Source organism: Neopelma chrysocephalum, unplaced genomic scaffold (genome assembly GCF_003984885.1).
Source record: "Neopelma chrysocephalum unplaced genomic scaffold, ASM398488v2 Primary Assembly neopelma1_74, whole genome shotgun sequence".
Taxonomy (NCBI): domain Eukaryota; kingdom Metazoa; phylum Chordata; class Aves; order Passeriformes; family Pipridae; genus Neopelma; species Neopelma chrysocephalum.
In genome coordinates this window covers 7,422,205-7,442,211 of record NW_020897735.1, presented here as the reverse complement: position 1 = coordinate 7,442,211, position 20,007 = coordinate 7,422,205, and the positions used below count along the sequence as shown (strand labels likewise).

Here is a 20,007-nt window from a genome sequence, read left to right as displayed (position 1 = left end):
GAAAAGATTTGGGGAAGGGGGAGCGGAGGGAAGGAGGGGTGAAAAGATTTCCGGAGAAGACGTTGGGAGAAGAGGTTTGGGAAGAAAAGATTTGGGGAAGGGGGAGCGGAGGGAAGGAGGGAGAAAAGGGTTTGGGGAAGGGGGAATGGAGGGAAAGAGGGAAGAAAGGGTTTGGGGAGAAAAGGTTTAGGGAGAAGAGGTTTGGGAAAAGGGGAGAGGAGGAAGGAGGGAAGAAAAAAATATGTGGAGAAAAGATAAGGGAGAAAAGATATGGGAAGAAAAGATGGAGAGAAAAGATACGTGAGAAAGGGAAAGAACTGGGAAGAGGGAGAGAGATTTGAAGAGAGTCAGAAAGGCTTGGGGAAGGGAGAGAAAGATTTGGGGAGAGGGAAAAAGATTTGGGGGAAGGGGGGGGAACTGGGGGAAAGGAGAGAAGATTTGAGGGGACGGAAGAGAACTGGGGAGGAGGTTGAGGAGGTTTGGGGAGGGAGCGGAGCGGGGAAGGGGGGGCGGCTCCCCCGCTGCGGCGCTGCCGCTCCCTCTGCCGGCTGCGGGCCGCGCTGCGGGCGCGGTGCGGGGCCGGGGGCGCTCGGGGGTCGCGGGGACCGCAGCGGAGAAGCGCCGTGCAGGGGACAAAGGGGAGCTGCTGCCAGCCAGGGAAGCCGGCCAGAGCTGCTGCCAGTCCTCAAGCGCTCCTTGAGAACTCCCCGCACAATCCCGCGGGCTCTGCGACCCCTGCGGGGCACCTGGTGCTCCCCAGCCCTGTCAGAGCACCCTCCGCGCCCTCGCTCGCCCCCTCGCCGCATTCTGTCGCGACAGCGCTCCGTCAGCGCGAAGGATAAACCGAAATGTCCCGGTAGACCTGCCTGCCCTGTTCCTGCCCCACGCTGCTCCTGTCTCATTCCCAGTGCAGGAATTCCCTGCCGAGGAACCCCACGGGCTGCAAACACCAGCCAACACCATTGGCCAGCCTGGCATATCGTGGGCAGCGAGATGGGGCTTGGTCCCAACTCAGGTTTCCTGAAGGCATTTGCAGAACTGGCCTGGTGACCTCAGAACCAAAGTCTCCGACAAACAGAGCTCTGCAGTTCCTTGCACATCCTCCCCTAAGCGAACCTTTGAAACACCCTGTGCAAAGCAAAATTCTGAAATGAATGTGCTGTCCCTCTCCAGAGGATAGAGGTGACACCCGTCACTCCACTGGTACAGCACCAGCCCTGGCATGTTGGAGTAGCCACCACTGCCCTGTTGCAGGAGACCCTGAATGTTCCAACCACCACTGAGCTGATCTGTCCCACCTTAGCAGGACCTTGTCCCTCACTGGGGACATGGCCCTTGGTGTGGGATCATCCCAGCACTGCTGGTCTGGGCAAAGGGAGCAGCACCAGCCACAGCTCAGTGGAGCTGTTTCTGCAGGGAGAGCTGTGGAGCTCCTGTAACACACTGAAATAAAGCACATTTAGCAAGTCCACCAGGTGGAGAAAAAGAGATGAGTTAGAGCAGGAGCGCTGCTGCCAGGTCGGATCCTGTCCCTCCCAGCAGCAGCAGAATCAGGTGCAGGCAGCTGGAATGTCATTCCCTTCCCTCACTTCCCAGCTGCATCCATGTCACTCTGCCCCTTCCTCCTGCTCAGCTCTAGCCCAGGTAAGTCAGCCAGCTGCTGAAAGCAGTAGGGAAACTGTCCTGCCCTCTGAACCACACACTGTCCTGCTTCAGGCTTCCAAAATGGATAAACTGCTTCCACCCTGTGGAATCGGCTTCACCCAGCCCAGGTGAGGCATCAGCATCCCTCCCATGGCAAAACTGCTGCCAGGGGTGTGGGGTGGTACCCGAGGGGCTCTGCACCAAGGAGGTGCTTCAGGCTGTGGTTATAGGAACGGGTTCATTAGGCAAAAGCCTTGGATGGCTTCCAGCTTTTATAAGGAATCACAGCTCCCTGCTCTGCTCCAGTGCTGCTCTAACAGGTGCTTCTGCTGTGCTCAGCACTGTGGCAGCTGAGGCTCTGATTGCTTATCTGATTTCATATCATATAAAACACTTGAGTGCTACACTTAAATCATCTTAACGTTCATTTTGCAACTGAGTCGGTAAGTAAAGTTTATTCCTCATATTTGTCTACTCCAGGAACATACAAGGGAATTAGACCTATGGATACTTTAATGTGTAAAATGGTATTTCCTGTGGTAAGGGTCATTCCACAAAGCCTCATTTCCCACCAGTGCACATTCATATGTCTTTCCAATGCTTTGCAAGGATTAAAACTTACTCAGATGGGGACAGCAAAGCACCAAGAGAGGAGCAACAGCCACAAGTCCCTGCTGAGGAGGTGGCCCATTCCTGGGAACCTTTTCCCAGGGTTTCTGCAGGTGGAGAGAGGCAGAACTGCTCTGTTTCCCTGGAGCAGATTTTATTTCTTTCTCTTGCTCTCAGTGTTTACGAAAGAGCCAAAACCGGCAGTTTTGGGGGACTTTTTTTGCTCCTGGTAAGATAAAGGGAGTTAAGGCAGGGACATCAAGATGTTTTTCCACACCTTTTCAGACAGTTCAGTGACTTAATGCATTAACAACCTGTGCTGGGAGCAGGATGGTCCTGAGCCTGTAGGGTATAACCTGGGATGAAGAGAGACACAACCCTTCCCCAAGTCATGGCCATGCAAGCTGAATCCACATCAGCTGCTCCAAAGCAGAGACCTGACAAAAAAAGAGGGTCCCAGAAATGCTTCTGTTTCCCTTTTTTAGGGATGAAGGGTTATGCAGAGGGTGGTGGTCGCAGCTGTGCATGGACATGCTGTAGATCACGGGCATCAAGGAGGAAAATGACCATTGTCATCTCAGTGCCTGAAGTAGCTGATGTGCAAACACGGAAACTCTTCCCTACCCAAACAATTTCCCTTGTTTAAGAAGCCCAGCGTGGCAACAGAATGAAAATACTGACATAAAATTCCAATAAACTCGATGTGGGAGACCTGATGTTGCCTTTACTCCTGCTAGAGCACATCAGCAGAAACACTGGTGAAATCAAGGAGGAGGAGACTGAGGTGACTCTTTTTGACTTGATGGTATTCACTGATGGGGCTTTCCAGAGCAAAGCTGGATATGGCCCTTAAAAAGTAACTTTCCATTGCAGAAATCCCTGCGGTACCAGTTCTGCTGAACTGGCCGAGCTCACCTTTCTCCTGATCACTTTGGGTTTTTGCACAAGGAATTACCTTGAAAAAAAAACATTTCGTTGTAACTGTTTTTCTTGTCCTGATGCACTCGGTCCAGTCGCCCCCCCCACGAGAGCAGGGGGTGCAGGGCTGCCCAAAAAATTAGGGGTTCCAAGGCTGCCCCCCCCGTGCCTCTCCTGCTGCAAGCAGAGAGCAAACAGCAGGAAAAATGAACTGTTTAGGGAACAAAAGATGCTTTTTTTGCATGCATATATTCCGAGTAGAAAAAGAGGAGGAATGATAGATAAAAGCAAAGAATAGGGTCTTCCAAAATAGCTACTTAGTGGAAAATTCCGCTGCTGGGAAGTGATAATGCAAAATGTGCCTGTCAGCCTAGAGGGGCCCTGCAAGGGTCAAGGTGTGCAGAGGGACAGTTCCTGTGTGTGCGTGTGCAGGACACGGCGGTCACTGTCTCCCTCTCCTGGCTGGTTTAGAGAAGAGGTGCTGAAGTTCCTGTTGCTCCCAAGTTTTGGTGGGGATCGTGTCAATGGACCCCAACCCGAGAATTCCTGTTGGCTGCACGGTGAGAGGACGGGAGCTGCTCTAAAACACACGCACCTGTATTTTAACAGCCTCAGATCTTGCCGGTGCTCCAAGCTGGCTCAGTAAACGCTGGAGGATCTCAACTAACACCCGAGGAGGGTGAGTCCAGCTGAGCTGGCTGCCCAGTGGAGGGGCACAGGGAGCACAGGACTCAGGAATTTGGCCAGGCACTCCAGCCTGTCCGAGGATCGCTCCGTGGTGTGTGGGACAGCCCCAACTCCTGCTCTTTCCAGCTCCTCCTCTCTGTACTGGAGACCTGCGAGGTGTCCCAGGCACTCTGGGCAGGAAATGTCTGTCCTTTCTGGAAAGACCTGGTTGTGTAACTTCAGGGATCCTCCTCAGATACTTAGATTGGACTAAGTGATTTTCCTCCCTCCTACAGTTGATGGAGGGGCTCTGAACCGGCCTCTTGGAGGGTTTGCTGCCTCCACCGACTCTTTGCATCCCTCATGGAGCCCTGTCTGATGCCAGGCTGCCCCACTGCCAGGTGCTGGGTGCACCAAAAGGAGTGTGGATGTGTGGAGACAGGTGAGCTGAGGGGTGGAGAGGAGCACCCCTGTCACATATGGATGGGAGAGCATTCCAAAAACCAGGCTGTGGGGATGCTGAGCAGCTCTGTTGGGGCAGGTCCCTGCAGTGGGGCTAAGGCTGATGACAAGGAGGTCCTGGCCCAGCCCAGCCCAGCCTTCTCAGCAGGCTCAGAGCTGCACTGGGGGCTCACTGTGCCCCTCTGCTTTCAGCCCAGCACCACAGAGTTGCAGAGGGAAAGGCCTGGATTCTGCTCTGGACCGAAGGATGACATTTCTCATCCCCCTCTCAACTTAGTAAACTTTCACCCCCTTCCCTCGCATTCCTCATTCTCTGGAGGTACCTGAAATCCCTCCAGCCTGAGAAGAGGCACCACCTGCCCTGGGAGGCAGCCAAGTCCTCATTAGGGAACACACAATTTGTACCCCTATCACCTCTGGGGCACAGGACATCTTCTCTTGCATTTGCCATGTGTCCCTCAGCAGGTCACAAATGCCACAGCAATAAATAGTACCAGTTTTCCCAGGTTTTTTGGTCTGACTTCCAAACTTCCTTGTTTCCTCTCTGTTTTTTTTTTGTCACTGTTTTGCTACCATCACTCACACAAGCCTCAGTCCTGGGCCCTGTAACAACAAAGAGCAAGCTCTTCCCCTCCTCACGGGAAGGGTATGGATGGACAGACAGGGAAAGTGAAGGAAGGAAAGAAAACAGCAATTTAAGATCTTAAAGTGCTTTGGAAAGAGTGACCACGATGATGTGGATCAGTGCCAGCTCCTGGTGGGACTTTGTGTGGAACCTGTGCCTGGTCCTGTGCCTCACTCCAGGAGCAGCCACATTTTGGGATCAGGCAGCCTGATGTGCTCTGGAATGTTAACTCCCAGCTACAGACACTGGGATTGCTCCCACGTGCAAAACACTCCCAAACCTTCCCTTTCCTTACCCACACATGGAAAGAAACACTTTGCAGGAGAGAGAACACACCCCTTGTGCCACTCTGGAAGTGACAAACCCCTTCAGAGGGCTTCACGTGGCTAAATCTGTGTTTAGCTAAAGCTGCTCTTGACATTAAGCCCCTGATCCACCAGCAGGTGCCAAGACAAGTCAGAGCCTCTGGGCTGCCGTGGGTTCTGTGGGTTCCCATTACTTGGATGCTGTGGCTGGGGAGGATGAATTTTTTGGCACGTTCCCCTGGGTCAGGCACACGCCTCCAGTCAGAAGGTGACTTCACAGTGAAAACTTGTTCTGTGTGTTGCTTGCTGGAAACACAGCATTGCTCCTGGGCCCAGGGCTGACACTGCTACTGTCCCACTGTTTTCTTTCCAGGATGGGCAGGGCGGGCTGGGAGCCAGGACCCGAGTCCTGAGCAGAGAAAAAGCTTCCCAGGGTCAAGACCCAGGATAAAACCAGTCCAGAGGCTGGGACCAGGGCTCTTGGGTTCAGCTCAAGGGGAGCAGTAACAACCAATAGCTACAGCTTACAAAAGAAGGAAAATCAGGATTTTTAGACACACTTCCCCCCCAGCTGGGACTTGCTGGCGCTAAGACACGTCTCAGGCTCTGTACCTCAAGTTTCCCCAAGTGCATCTTCCCCTGCCTGACCGACTCAACCTCTCAGGTCTCCCAAAGAGCCTGGCTGAGGTATCCACAGGCAAGAAATCCCAAAAGGACACTCCTTGGGTGTCCCTGTCCCTGCCTTGTTCCCTTTTGTTTGTAGCTTTGTCACAGCAGAGCAAAGGCAACACTTATCACTCATAACTCCAGAATTAGGTTCTTCCACTGTCAGCACAGTTTGCAGCCTTCACCTAATTCACTCTGAGAGTAATTAGTTTTGTATTACTTTACGTATGATGCTAATACTGATTACAAGGCCTGATAACTTGAGTAATAAATACAACCCAGGGCTGAAAATTACCTTTCTTTTTTATTGGTTAAAGCTGAAGTTAGTGAAACGAGACACAAATTGGTTTATGAGACGAGGCAGCTGCCTCCTGTTCCAGGCTGCAGATTTGCAGCTTAATCCTACCAGTTTCCATGTGTCTCCCTCACAGGGGGAGGAAGAGCCTGGGCATCAAACTGGGCACTGGGAAGTTCTCCACGGACAGAAGGGAGCCAGCATGGCTGGGCTGGGCACTGCTGAGCACGGGCAGCGTGTCCCTGGCACCTCTCCCTTCCCCTGAAAACAGCCCCAAGAGGGGCCTGATGTGCTTTTAGGAAAATCGATGGCAAAATTATTATTTCTTTTTTTTTTCTTTTCCTATTGCAGAAGCCCTAAATGTTTAATATCTGCCTGCTCCAGGAAGGTTTTCCTTCCTGTGTGGTACCAACGATTACCAGGGGGTGGATGTTGGAGCTGCCGCTCTGCTCCTGACAAACTTTGGGGAATGCCAAGAGGTTTGCACTGTGATATCCCAGCTCGAGGAATGACTAAAGGACAGACAGACAGACAGGCAAGCAGTTGGCACCCCAGACCCCCTCTGTCAATATTCCTGGCTGTACCACAGCATCCCAAACCTCTGCCCCTCCGGCAGCACCGACTCTCTGCACGTGACAAGCGGATCCTTAGAGAGCATAAATTGGCTCAGCTCCTTCATGGACACCAGGAGAGCTGCCCTGGGTCTCTCCGAGGAGAAGACAAGGAAAGGAAGCCCCAGGCTTTTCCCAGGAAGCCCCTGCAAAGAGCTGTGTACACAGCAGAGTGAGGGGGCTGCACCCCAGGGTGCCCAGAGCACCTTTGCCCCCCGTCCCAGCCCCTGCACCCTGAATCCAGCTGTTCAACCCAGCCAAAATAGGTCATTCCAGGTTTTGATTGCTGACCTGGGGAGAGCCAAGGCAAGGCACAAAACAACTCAGGGAACCTTTGGCAGCTAAAAGAAATCCCAGTGCAAGTCTCACTCTGGGGCTCCTGACACCCCCCAGCCCTGCCCTCTGGGGGCACCTGGGGGATTGAGGGGCAGGCAGGGACTTCTACAAAGGACTGGGGGATGTAGGGGCAGTTCTGCCCTTGTTTAATACAGGTAAAACTACCACCCACCTTAGATAGGTCTCCAAGCCCCTACCAAACTGGGGGTGCAGCCCACAGCATGTGCATCACCCATGTGCTCCCAGCCTGCCACAAGCATCCTTCCTCCCACCTGGGGGGACTGCCAGAGGATGCTGCAGCACCAATACCTTGGTGAAAACTCCCTTCCCTCCACAAGAAGAGCTTTCCCAGCCCCTCACTGGAAGCACAGCCGTGTGCTCACCCCCTCCAGCCCCATTTAAGAGCCAGACCTCTCCCCATTCCTTCCTTTCTTGTGCACTGGCCTGTCAGTGTCACTGCAGAGAGGGACAGGAGGGGACAGCAGTACCTTCTGCATCATCAGGGAAAGCTGCTTAAATCAGCAGCCTCTCTCCCCTGAACCTCCATCCTTCCTCCCCCAGCCTGGGATCTCTGTAGGGGACGGCAGAGACTCCCCACGTGTGATGGAGATGTGAACCCGGCACCAAATTAACCATGGAAGACACTGAGCTGGGCGGTGCCTGGGCTGAAAGGCATATTTGGGGATTGCATCTGGCAGCTGTGCTACAGAAATGAGATGCTGAAACTCTGAAAGGGCTCTGCAGTGCCAGGCGAGTCAGCAGGCACGAGGGTGGGAGAGCTCTGCACAGCCTGGCAGGACGTGGATACCTGCCCAGGTAGGCACTGCAGAGCAGAAACCAGTCCCAGCAAGACAGCTCAGCAAAGCCAGGCTTTAGCAGGGGCTGAAACCTCCTGCCACGGGCTGGGAGGTAACTCTGCCAAGTTCCCTGCAGCCCTCAGCCCCACAGCTCAGGGCAGGTTTGGTTCCCCGTCCCCACCCCGGTTTAAAGTTGGTCGAAAAGTTGAAGTGAAATAAAGCAGGAAAAGGGAAAAGCAGCCAGGCACAGCAGCATCCTTTTGGTCCTCGAAAAAACCCACCAGAGCAGAGCAATGGGGCTGTAAAGGCCAATTAGGGGGTGACAACCCCTGGGGAGGGGGCACCTCCCAGGTCCCCAGGCTGCGGGCGCATCGCATGGGGCTGGGCAGGGGGGGAGGCTGGAGGGGACACGAGGCCAGGACAGCCCTGCCACGCTGCTTTGCCACGCTGCCACCGTGGCTGCTGGCTGGCTGTGCCCTCAGCTGGGCCAGGAGTGTGGCCAGCAGCCCGTGGTGCTGGTGGCCCAGCGATGCTGGTGGTCCTGGCTTTGTCCAGCACGGCGCATGCGCACGGCCCGAGCATCTCTCACACAATGGGCTTCTCCTGGGCACTCACTTGCAGCTCTGCTGCCTTCCCACCCCTCCTCAGCCACACAGCTTTGGGATTGCTTTGCTTTCCTTTCCCTCCTTCCCACCCCCCCTCAAATTACAACCTTCTCATCCCTTCTCTGGAGGGCTCCAGATTAAGGCAGCTCTTTGCTTTAGCCATTCCTTTCCTGAGGGCAGCAGAAATACTCTGAGGGTGCAAAGGCAAAAGGCTTCAGCTACTCAAACTTCAGCAGTAGGGCAGTGACAGGAGAGAGCATTGTCAGCAGAAGAAAGAGAAAAATAATCTCCATAAAGCATCCAGGATGAGAGCCCAGCTGCTAATTGCTCCTACACTAAGAAGCCTCCATTCCCCTCCTATTTATAGCTTCTTTTTCTTTCTTTTTTCGCTTCCAGGCAGCACCACAATTAACCCCACAATCTAGAGCATCCTCTTGTAATTACTTTTTTTCCTTTCCTCAGTGACGGGGGGAAAATAACAAAAGACAATCACCCTGCCTGCCTCTCCCCAGTTAGCTTAAAGAAGTCAAATGGAGTTTTAATTCCACTTGCAAGAAATGTCTTTTGGGTGCCTCCTTTTCTCTCCCTCAGCCCCACTACTCACTCTGTCCAGGGGCTGGGACAGTAAAGAAAAACGTTAAAATCCAGAGGGGAAAAAAAAAAGGTGGAGTGGGGAGAGGGGGATAAATAAGCTGCTCCTCTCTCCCACAAGGCTGTCACAGATGGAAACATCAAGGGACATTTAAATGTCACCCAAAATCAGCAAAGCTACCCCCACGCGAGGAGTGGGGTGGGGACAAGGAGGGACCGACACCCTGCACCGGAGTCTCGTCCCCGTGGGGACCCGGGACGGGCAGCTCTGAACTTGGCCGAGCCCGAGCCCGGGGCGGGGGTCCCGCAGCCCCCCCCCTGCTCCCCCAGCCCTTCACGGGAACTTTCCCCGCGGGTGGGTGGGGTGGGGGGTCCCCCACACCCCTTGAGGGGGGTGGCCACGCCGGGGCTGCCCCTTCTCTCCCCGTCTCTGGGGGTCCGGTATCCCGAGCCCCCCGCCCTGTGCCCCCACCCCCGGGTCCCCCCCAGCGCGGAGGGTCCCCCAGCACCGCGGGCTGGGCACAGGTGATGCCCGGGGATGGGGGGAGCGCGAAGGTGCAGCATCCTATCCCAATTTTCTTTTGTGCTCTCGAGGTTTAACAGAAAATGGCGTTGGGGAGAAAGGGAGAGGAGGAGGGGGTGTGGGAGAAGGAAGAGATAAACCTACTTGGGTGAGTTCTGTGCCCATCAGGATGAGGAAGCAGAGGGTCAGGAGCTTGCTTGCCGGTTGCATCTCTCGCACCCCGTTCTAGGCACCTCGCATACAGATCACCTCCGGGCGAGCCTCCCTGCGCCGTCCCCGAGCCTCGCTGCCTCCTCACTCCTTTATTCTTATTAATATTTTAATTAAAGAAAAAATAAAGGAAAAAAAAAAGACAACAAAATGCAATTAAAAAAAAAAATCAGCCTGATTTTGCGGGCGGCTCTCAGCACCCTCGGGAAGCGATGCCAGAAATCTGCTCAGCAGAGCCTTCACTTTGCATATTTATTGGGATCCCAGTTTCTCTCCTCTGCTCTCGGTGCTGGCTCTCTGGTAATTTATTTAATTTTTTTTTTTTTAATGGCTCCCTTGCTCCAAAGACATTTGCGAAGGGAAATTCAACGGAGCACGCAATGATTATCTCTGCTATTGCCAAAAGTTTGCCTTGAAAAGGGGGGTGATGGGGAGAGGACAGGGATTTAAAAAAAAAAAAAAAAAAAAAAAGAAGAAAGGAATTGGTAGGGCTGGCTACAAGCAGGGGATGGCTGTGGAACAGGATGTGACATCAAGTAAGGCGGGGGAAATTTAACTAAACACGGCAAAGGGAGAGGGGGAAAAAGCAGCCGCGGCAGCGCGGGGTGATGCTGCGGCGGCCCCGCGGGGAGCAGGGCTGGAACAGGGGGGTTGAACCCCCTCCTGAACCCCTCTCTGAACCCCCTTCTCAGTGCCATCCCTCCCCCCCCCCCCTCTCCCGCGGGGCTTGGGGACAGGGGGGGGGGGGCAGGGGGGTCCCCCCCCCCCCCCCCCCAAAGCACCAACCCGCAAGCAAAGGCGCTCCCAGACCGAGCCCCCCAGGAAGGCTCCGAGCTGCATCCTCTGCCCGGCTCCGAGCTAAATTAAGTCAAGGCAGTGGGAGGACGTGACAATGCTTTTGCTCTGCAGAGCAAATCCTCACCTGCATCCCCTCCCAGCCCCCTGCAAAGGTCCTGCTGGTGCACCGGGGGCTGCAGGCAGTGCCCACTCACACATTCCCCTCCCCAGGGTCCGTGGGGACTGTTTCCCCCTCATTTCTCTCTCACACACACCCTGAATGCTTTTTGAACCAGTTTTCCCAGGACCTCATAAATACTATTCATTCCTTTAGCATCTGGTGATGCAGATGAACAGCAACACAGCAACGTTGCAGAGGTGAGAGATGTAATCAGATCATCTCTTAGGGATTATTGAATAATTTAATAGGAATCACTTGCCACAGGTCCACAATTAGCAGAGACTCCCACTAGAGGATTTTCCCCTTTAGCTGCTCATTGCAAAAGGATTTTTTTATTCTGGAGCCCTTGTTACTGGAGCAGGAGATGGGATCACTGTAGGGCTGAGCTGATGCAGGGCCCTTTCCAAGTCCTGGGATCGTGGAGCACAGAATTCAGGAAATTTGCAGCGCTGTGACTGATCCTCAGTGGGAACAAACAGCTGAGAACAAACTGGAAAAAGCTTTCTGTGTGTTTCCATCAGCAAATGTCCAAGGGAAGGTTGTCCCAGTCCCCCCAAGAGTGTTTCAGCAGCTTCAGGCAGCTCTTCTCCAGGAGGGAAATCATCACATTCGTTTAAAGTGAGCTTAGGAAAAGGCAGCCCAGGGAGCAGCTGTGGGAAAGCTGGCATGTCTGACTATCCCACAGAGATCTATCTGGGAGATACTTCCCTCAGCACCTCCCTCTAAGGTCGATGCTTTATAGCCCATAAAAGCTGAGGATCTTTAAAAAGCATTGAGCTCCTCTTGACTTTATCAAGAGCAGCACAACGAGGCCAAAAGCATCAGTGGCCTGACAGGGTTTGAACACATCCTCTCCTGGCACCTCAGAAGGTATTTTGTTACCCTGGGCATCACCTTCCCCCAGCAGGGCTCACAGTGGGATAAAAAAAACCTCCAAAATTCAAAGGAGGGAGGAGGACTGGTGAGTTACACGTGGCTGGATTTCTCTGTGGGTGCACTGTTTAAAGTGCCTTCAAAAAACCACCTGAGCAGCTTCTGATTAACCCTGGCAGCACGTGGTTGATGCAGCTCAGGATGCTCCATGTGAGGGCCCAGGTGCAGCTGGAGCTCACAGGGCTTAAAATAGACTTGAGATGCAGAAGCCCAGCAGTGAGAGCTTCTTTCACACAAAAATTTTTAACGAGATCAACTTCACCTTAGGTTGCTGGAACTATGGAGGGTGACTTGGTTTGGGTGTTTTAGACCTCAGAAGAGAAGAAACCTCCCCTTGTTTTACACAGATAAGTCTCTGAAATGGATTTTTTCCAAGACACCAACAGCATGTTCCCAAGGGAAATCTCTTTGCTCCCTCTCCTTTGGTTTTATACCCACCCAGTTTCATTGACCTTCATAGTAATAGTTGTGGCTTGCACTTGGGTAAATGGCAAAAGCAGCAACTCTGCATTTTGTTGTAATTTATTCCTCTTTTGAAGTATTTCTGAATTAATATCAATAACATTGTTATTGAACATGAGCTCCAGAATGTGAGGCCCTGTGTGGTCCTTCCTCTGGGAAAGAGCCCTGTCCCACAGAGCTCCACTCCCAGGACACAAATCAAAGAAACCAAGAGAAATAAAAGGAAAAAAACATTGCCCAGTGGGAACACAACTCAGATCTTTTGATTCCCACAGTGAATTGAAAAATTCAGACATTGAAAAATGCCTCTTTAGAAATTTGGAAAGGATTCGGGGTCTGGAGAACCTGCCCATGGAGTGGGACTAAAGATGATCCGGCTCTTTCACCAGCACAAGGACGGGCTGAGAGGAGGCTGCCAAGGGGAAGGTTTCTGTATATGAAGGCTCTTCTATCTGCCAAAAAAAAGTCAAAGCAAGAGTCCACAGTTTGGAGTAGAAATAGGGCCTGTTTTTTTTTTCCTCAGGGGAAGATAATCAGACTGTGAAACAACCCAGCTGAAGGCTCAGTGCCCTCTCCATCGCTTGACACAGTTAAATCAGAGCCAAGAGCCTTTCCCAAAGATGCATCCCAGCTCCTCCAGAAATTACAGGAGAGCTGCCCTCCATGAAACTCTTGCTGTGTGATGCAGGAGAGGAGATAAAACCACACCTGGCTTCTCTTCTTGATTTATAGGATGCGATTTAGGCCAGTACTTTGCTTTCCAGATCACGCTGTTCTCTAGGGCGGGAGGACACAGAGTTGGACAGAAGGGGATGGCAGGGGTTGGCAGGGGTTGGCAGGCAGCCCCTTCCTCTGTGCTGGGAGCCGCAGGAATCTGCAGAGCCTTCCCATCTCTCCCCTGTTCATCACTCTTGTGCCATCAGCGAGGCACAAGTCCGACACTTTGATGGGGTTCCTTCAAGGGCTGCCCAGCGTTGAATTGATTTTCCAAACAGACCCAAACTATTGATCCCTTTGTCAGAAAAACGTCAGGGGGAGAGATGCCAGGCACAAGCATCACTGTCATGGGACTTCAGAGTGTGTGACAGGAGGACTCGCTGCAAGGAGCCCTCTGGGAGCTCTCATTGCTGGGTTAGCAGCATCTGATAGCGGGGGAGCAGGAAATCTATCCTCAGAGGAAATCACACCTCTGTGATCCTCCTCAACAGCCCGTTTCATGCAGGCAGACTCGGTGATGAACACAGGACGTGGCTCCTTGCAGAGCTCTCTGTGCTGAGCTGTCTCCCTGTTCCTGGTTCCAGCCCACAGCATCTCCCTGTCAGAGCCTCTGGTGGCTCAGCCCCTCCTGGGATTGTCTCTCCTCATCTTCACCACCCACAGGAGACTCTATGGGCATTCTGGTCATGAGGATCTCATGGAAAAGTCATGGATTAGCCAAGTCAGAAAGGTGACAACACCCCCAGGTCCCAAACAGACTCGGTAGGAATTAAGGACTGTGGCTGCACAATTAATGTCCATTTGGACACTGAAAAGCTGCCTTGGTATCTACCCATCCCCTGACGGGCTGATAAAAATCTAGGACCAATTCCAGCTGATTTCAGGCAAATTTCATTGATCTATCACCTACTCTAAGGACTTGATCTCTCGAGCAGTTGGTTTGAAGTCAGACAAGGCCCTTTCCATGCGTTTTCACCTGCTGCCTCAGCACTAGGAATTCCAGATGCCCCCAAAGGACAAAGGAGATGGGAACGAAAAGCAAGGCACACGCACAGATCCAAAAACGTGGCGTGTTGGTTTTTTTTTTTTTAAAGCAAACATCTTTCATTCTTTGCAGCTCTTCACCTCCCTGCTCAGAAGTGGGTTGAGGAGGAGACACTGCCAGACTTCGATTCATCCCCTAATGCTTCAGGGAGACGGGGGGAGAACAGGTCAGAAACCGGCGGCGCGCGCAAGGAATGGTAAGAACCAGCCTTTGCCATCGGAGAGAAGGAATAACACAAAAGCTGAGGAAATGGGGAGCTGCAGAAGACAAAGAGCAGGAAGGGAACTGGAAAAGACAGAACTAATGGCAGCAGAAAAACCAAATGCCATCCAGGTTGGTTTTTTGTTTTTTTTTTTTTTTTAGGTTTGCAGCTTCTCTCTTTGTTTGCTGCGCTGAACCAGCGCAGGGCTGGGAGCGGTGAGGGGACGGGGCGGTGGGTGGATGTGTGAGACAGCAGCCCTGGTGGCATCCAGCCCTGGTGGCATCCAGCCCTGGTGGCATCCAGCCCTGGCACTGCAGCCAGCTCCACGCCTCCGATCTCTGGGAGCTGCCGAATCCTTTCCCCAGTGGCACACGAAGTCTCAGACGACCCCAAGGCAGAGCCTGCTGTCGGCAGCAGTGCCCCAGGCAGGAACAGATTTGTTACATTCCCCTCCCTGTCATTTACCTTGAGTTCCCTTTTTCCCGGTGAAAACAGCATGTTCCCTTTTGTCCCAGTGACTTCCCGGACCTTTACAGGTGTATCCAGGATTTCCAGACGGTGGCACAGCCAGTTCCACTGGCATCACTGTGTTTTCCTTTTGCTTTCTGGTTCAGCCGTACTTTTCCCCTCATCAAATGCTTCAGTCCAAGCCTCACAGTTGGAAATTTTGTTTTGCTGCTTCTACAAAGTAGAACAGTGGCTTTCCTGGGCTCTTCATTATCCAAATAATTCAAGGACCCGAGCAAAGGAGTTAAAACCCCACACCAGGGAAACCTGGCACAGGAGGGCAGAACTGTGTGAAGCAGCTCCTCTGCAAACATCCCCTTCCTCACTGGCACTTCAAAGTTATTTCTATGCTTGTTATATTTGTTTTGAACGAAAATGAAATCCACATTAACAGACTGAAAGGGTTTGCAGCTTCCCAGCAGCCTTGAATGCAGACAATGATCAATCCTTCATCATAACAAACTCCTCAGATACCCAAGCCAGGCAAAACCAGCATATTCCCAGTGTTTCTGACACCTGGAGGGAATCCATAGTTTATGCCACATTTTGTTAACAACAAATGGGGTCAAAGAGGATAAAAACTAACATCAGAGCTGCAGTGAGCCCGAGTCACACAGGGAAGATTGCCTGTGCAGTTTAGCAGCCTGATCTCTTTTAAAATAGCACTAAAGTGCTTCAGGAGCCCCTTGCTTGGGAGAGATTTCAGCGGGAAAAACAGTGGAAAAGGTGAAAGTCAAGTAATTTTGCAGTGTTTACCTCTTTATTTGTGGTACACAGATAACAGGCTGAGTGGTTTCTGGGGCTTTTTCCATGGTATTCCTGGAGGGCAGCTCTCAGATGGAAAGCAGTATTTGCAAACATTCAGGGTTCCGGTCTCTCAGAGATTTTTCAACTCGTGGAAAGATGCAAAAAGCCTCGGATAAAAAAAAAAAAGAGGAAAAAATTAAAAATAAACCAAATAATTTCTCAAATTTCCAGAAGTAATATTGGCTCAAAGGGAGGAAAGTGCAGATAACAGCTTATGTTGCTAAAAAGCCCTGTTTGCACTGTTTTAGGTTCAGCATTATAGCCAACTGTTAAGAACTTTAGAGTAAAACTCAGCATTTCCCAGGGCCCAGATTGCATATTGGACCATATACCCTGAAATGTTTTTATTTAATTTGAGTCCACATTATGCTGCCTACATATGGTGACACACACATTTCACTTTATGTAGCAGATGCTGCTTTGCTATTGAGGATGTAATATACTGAGTACATTATAGTATCATTTGGTTTGGGGTAACTGCAGTGTTTTTTAACTCTGATTAGCCTTAATTTTAAAGCTGATTTCCTGAGGAAATGAAGCCTGTGACATCCCACTCTGTGCATGCTGGTGGATGTTGTACATCCTTTCGCCTGTCCATCATTCTCTTATTTTTTTAGAGCTCGAGGGCCTATTTTAGTGCAATAGGGGAAAAGCCAGTTTGCTTCCCTCACAAAATGACTTCATGTGGGAGATTAAGTTCGTGATACAGGTTCATGTGTCCTGGGAAACCGAGCTGACACAGCACTTCCCCCTAAACCATAAGCACTGCTGAAAATTGAAGAGATAAGGGTGGTAAGCACCAGCGAAGAGGCATCAGTCAGGCTGAATTGTGCTGCTCTACCCAAGGACAAAAGCCCATCTCAGTTTTAATTGGAAGCTGATTGAAGTCTGCAAGTGATTTCAGCTCTGCTGACCTCCCTGCTGGCTCGCCCTGTGGTTCCACAGTCAGATCCCGTTCCGGTGGCATCCAGGCAATCCCAAGTCCTGGCACTGAGGGGATACTGTTGGTCACAGCTCCGACCCATCCTGCTGATTGCACCCAACCCACCCGCTCCCGTTGGCAGCTGATTCCCACAGAATGAGCAGAGCTCTCCGAGGAGGCAGCAGGGCACAGCTGCGGTTGGAATGACCCACCCCGGGAACACCAGGAGACGTGTTCCTGCAGCTGAGGTCGATGGTGCTCTCAGCAAAACGCCACGAGAGAATAAACAGCAGAATAACTGCATGGCTGTGCCCACCCTCCAGCTGGCACAAGCAAGGGCTTGGTCCCTCTTCAAGAGGCATCTTCGCTCCATGGATCTCCAGAGCTTGGAGTGAAGTGTTTCGGGAACACTTTTGTGCCGTGGGCCAACACGACGAGCAGGTCTGTGGGAGGACAAGAGCCCCCAGTGCCAGGCTGCAGGACCTCAGCTGTCCCACCAGCTGTGCCCACCACGTTGGAGGCAATACCCAGGCTGATGGATGGCACAGCCAACACCCCGAGCTCTGCACAGCTCCAGATTCATGAACTCTGCTGTGATCCAGTACAAGCTCTGCCAAAAACGGCCATAAACAGCACTTAGTGATGCATAATATATGAAAATGGCTCATGCTGAGCTTTTAGATGGAGAAGGATTTTTTTTTTCCTCTTAATACTATTACAATATTCTCCTGCAGCCATGGAAGCACCATCATAAATATTTAAAAGGAGGTTTAAAAGACCCGGCCTGTGCAGTTTGAATATTTATGGCCACCAAACCCCTGACCTTTAGATTTAGGGTACAGCATACATAAAGCAGCCTTATTTAACTATACACCACAGGTCGCCCGGGGATCAAGTCTGAACTGAAATCCTCTAAGCATTTAACATTTTTAAAGTTTCTAGAAGTAAACAGAGTGCGATAAATAGGGATTTCAGTCAGAGGAGGGGTGAGCACAGGGTTGGGACTCCCTTCCCCTCCCCTGGGGAACAGCCCGAATTCCCCTTGTGCCTCAATTTTCCAGCATCTAAAGCAGAGTGGAAAAATAGCAATGAGGTAAACTAACAACAGTTGGCCAAGGTGTTAAATGCAGAGAACAATAAAATATGGGGAATAACAGGGATCACTTGCTTTTGTGGTTTCCACCAGCCAGCTCTGCCACGGTGCTGAATCCCCGTCACGCACAGCCGGGTGTGCTCAGCCAAATCAGGGCTTCAGCATCTTCATTCAGGATTTTCCAGCAGACCCAGTGCCTTTGAATGCTTCAATCAGAGCCAATCAGAGATTTTCTGAACCACCCAGCTGGCACGTATTTGTTTTTTGTTCCCTTTTTTTTGAGAATTATGACTCAACGCTCAGTGTTTTCAAGTCAAAGCCTCACATTCCCTCTGCTCGCTGAGCTCGTCATCCCAGAGCTTTCCTCCCCGAAACATCTGCTTGAGATGGAACTGGACAAGGAGGAAAAGGGGGGGACCCCACTGCCTGTGCTGCTCTGAACCCCAGAAACCTCCCCACAAAAAAAATTCCCAGGTCATGCTGGGAATGGGAGGACAAAGGAGGTTCTGGGATGCAGGACTGGACCTCACGATGGATCCACTGTGGAGTCACAGCAGAGGGAACGTGCAGCATCCGTGCATTTGTGGTTGTTTATTCTGCTAGAGTAAGGCAGGAGCCTCTCAAAAGCTCAAAGGCCCTTCAGATCTATTTGTAGTCAGGGGTTTGAAACCCTCCTCTGATGTATTTGCATATTTAAAAAACAAGAGGGAGGCGAGAAGATAAAAGGGAAGAGTGGGTGCCAGGCAAACACTGACCTGCCAACCCTGCGCTTGCGGGGCCCTGCTGGTCAGGCACCTGATGAAATCCCACCCGAGCTCCTGCAAAAGGCAAAACACATGAATTTTTAAATCCATTTTTGTTTGTTCTCGGCCTACTCCTGCCTTTTTACCCCCCTGGATTTTTGTTGCTCCGAGGAGCCTCCCTCCCCAGCAGAGCGCACGGCAGGTCTGGGTATTGGGGTTTCTGGCAGCTCGTGCTCTGTCTGGGCCGGGTGTGGCAGAGCCCACGTGTTAAACAACCCCAGCCCGGCACAGATGAGTGAGGAGCAAGTGCTCGAGTGCTGTTTGAAGCTTAATGGGCTCGGTAACAAATGCTGGTGGTTCAGTTTGGACAGGCACACTCTGAACTCATCCCCAGCGATGCCAAACGGGCACCGCTCAGATGCCACTTCCAGTCCTGCGGGGACAGAGGTGTTTGCAGCCGAGTTTTTGTGTGTGCTGCCGTGTTTCCAAGTGCAGTTTTCCCATCCAGCCAGTGGCCAGTGTTTCATCCACGGGGCAAGTCTGCTCTTATTGCTTTTCTGGGTTGGGTTTTCCACAATCCGCTTGTGTGAGGTGTCCCTGTTCCCCCTCCACAGCGCTGGATTAATCACAGTGCTAACGACCATCTTCCAGGTGTACATCCCAAATTATCTGTGGGAGCTGGACAGCACTTTTCTGACATTCCCGGTTTTGTTGGCTGGAACTGATCCTTCTGCTACATTAGCTGGAAAATAAACAAACTCACAGCCAAGCTGGCTGTGTGCCCACTGCTGGGAACCTGCTGGAAAAGATGGAAGATCCAATATTGCAATTAATAGGTCCACAGGGGGGGTTTGGGAAATGTTTCAGTGTCTCTAGCCCTTTGCAGTGTTTTCAGTGCTGCCTTTCAGACCAAGCCAAAAGCTGCTATGGATAATCCCTGCTCTTCCCAAGCTTGCTCCCCACAGAGACCCACCAGGATCTGCCTTTCTCCTCCTGTTAGCATCCTCCTGGGACTGCTGACAGCTTGGGGGGTTGAAAGGGCAAACAGGGACAGCTGTCTCTGCTCTTCCCATCTCAGTTCCTTGTAGAGACACTGAATCAGAGAAGCCTTTTGCCATCCCAAGGCCTGACTGCAGGTCCCTTCATACAAAACCAGGCAGCAGCTGTAGGTGCTCAAGGCCAGCAAGCCCGGAGCCTTTACCTTGGGCCTTTCTTCCTCCAGCCCCTGTTTTTTTACATACCCAGGGAAATATCCTTAAAATCCCTCTCCTCCTTTCCAATTCGGATGGTGCCAGGGTTCCTGGGGGTGGAGCTGGCACAGAGGCAAGGAGGCTGCTTCTCCTTGCTTCCCCAGGAAACTCTCCTGCCTGCCAAATCAGCCAGTGATGGTTCCTGCAGCCTGGGCAGCCAGAAAGAATAATTATTTTTGTGTGTAAATAGCTGGGAGACATTCAGATGGGAAGAGCTGTGCAGGTCACAGGAGGCCTTAGGGGGTGTAGGAAGGATTAATGTGAGAGTGGCCATAGGATGAACTGTGTGTTGGCTTTGGGGGGTTCAAATTGTTGGGGTCCAGCTCTCATCTAGGGTGAAAAAGGCAAAGAAAACATCAGAATAGGTGGAAACCAGACCTGTTTATGTTACTAAGGGATCTGTCCCTCTCCTGTTGCTTTTGGGATATAATAAACTTTGCAGAGGGAAGCATTTTCCCAGAGCCATCCAAGGGGGTTTCTCTGGGGAATCTTTGGCACAGGAGAA

General features: G+C 51.9%; 1 protein-coding gene and 1 long non-coding RNA gene across 2 annotated transcripts in view; both read right to left on the bottom strand.

The window, feature by feature from the left end:
- OLFM1 (olfactomedin 1) overlaps nt 1–10,397 on the bottom strand; it is a 32,005-nt gene extending 21,608 nt beyond the window's left edge. Inside the window, exon 1 of the mRNA XM_027687517.1 lies at nt 9,798–10,397. Coding sequence (XP_027543318.1) covers nt 9,798–9,863 — 66 coding nt within the window. The 5' untranslated portion in view covers nt 9,864–10,397. The remainder of the gene's footprint in view (nt 1–9,797) is intronic.
- A 5,068-nt stretch (nt 10,398–15,465) lies between these two features.
- LOC113969595 lies at nt 15,466–18,329 on the bottom strand. The gene is made up of 3 exons (XR_003534900.1): nt 18,265–18,329; nt 16,733–16,859; nt 15,466–15,601 (listed from the first exon to the last, which is right to left on the bottom strand). It is a non-coding gene; the product is annotated as an uncharacterized LOC113969595 (long non-coding RNA).
- Between the last annotated feature and the right edge of the window lie 1,678 nt (nt 18,330–20,007).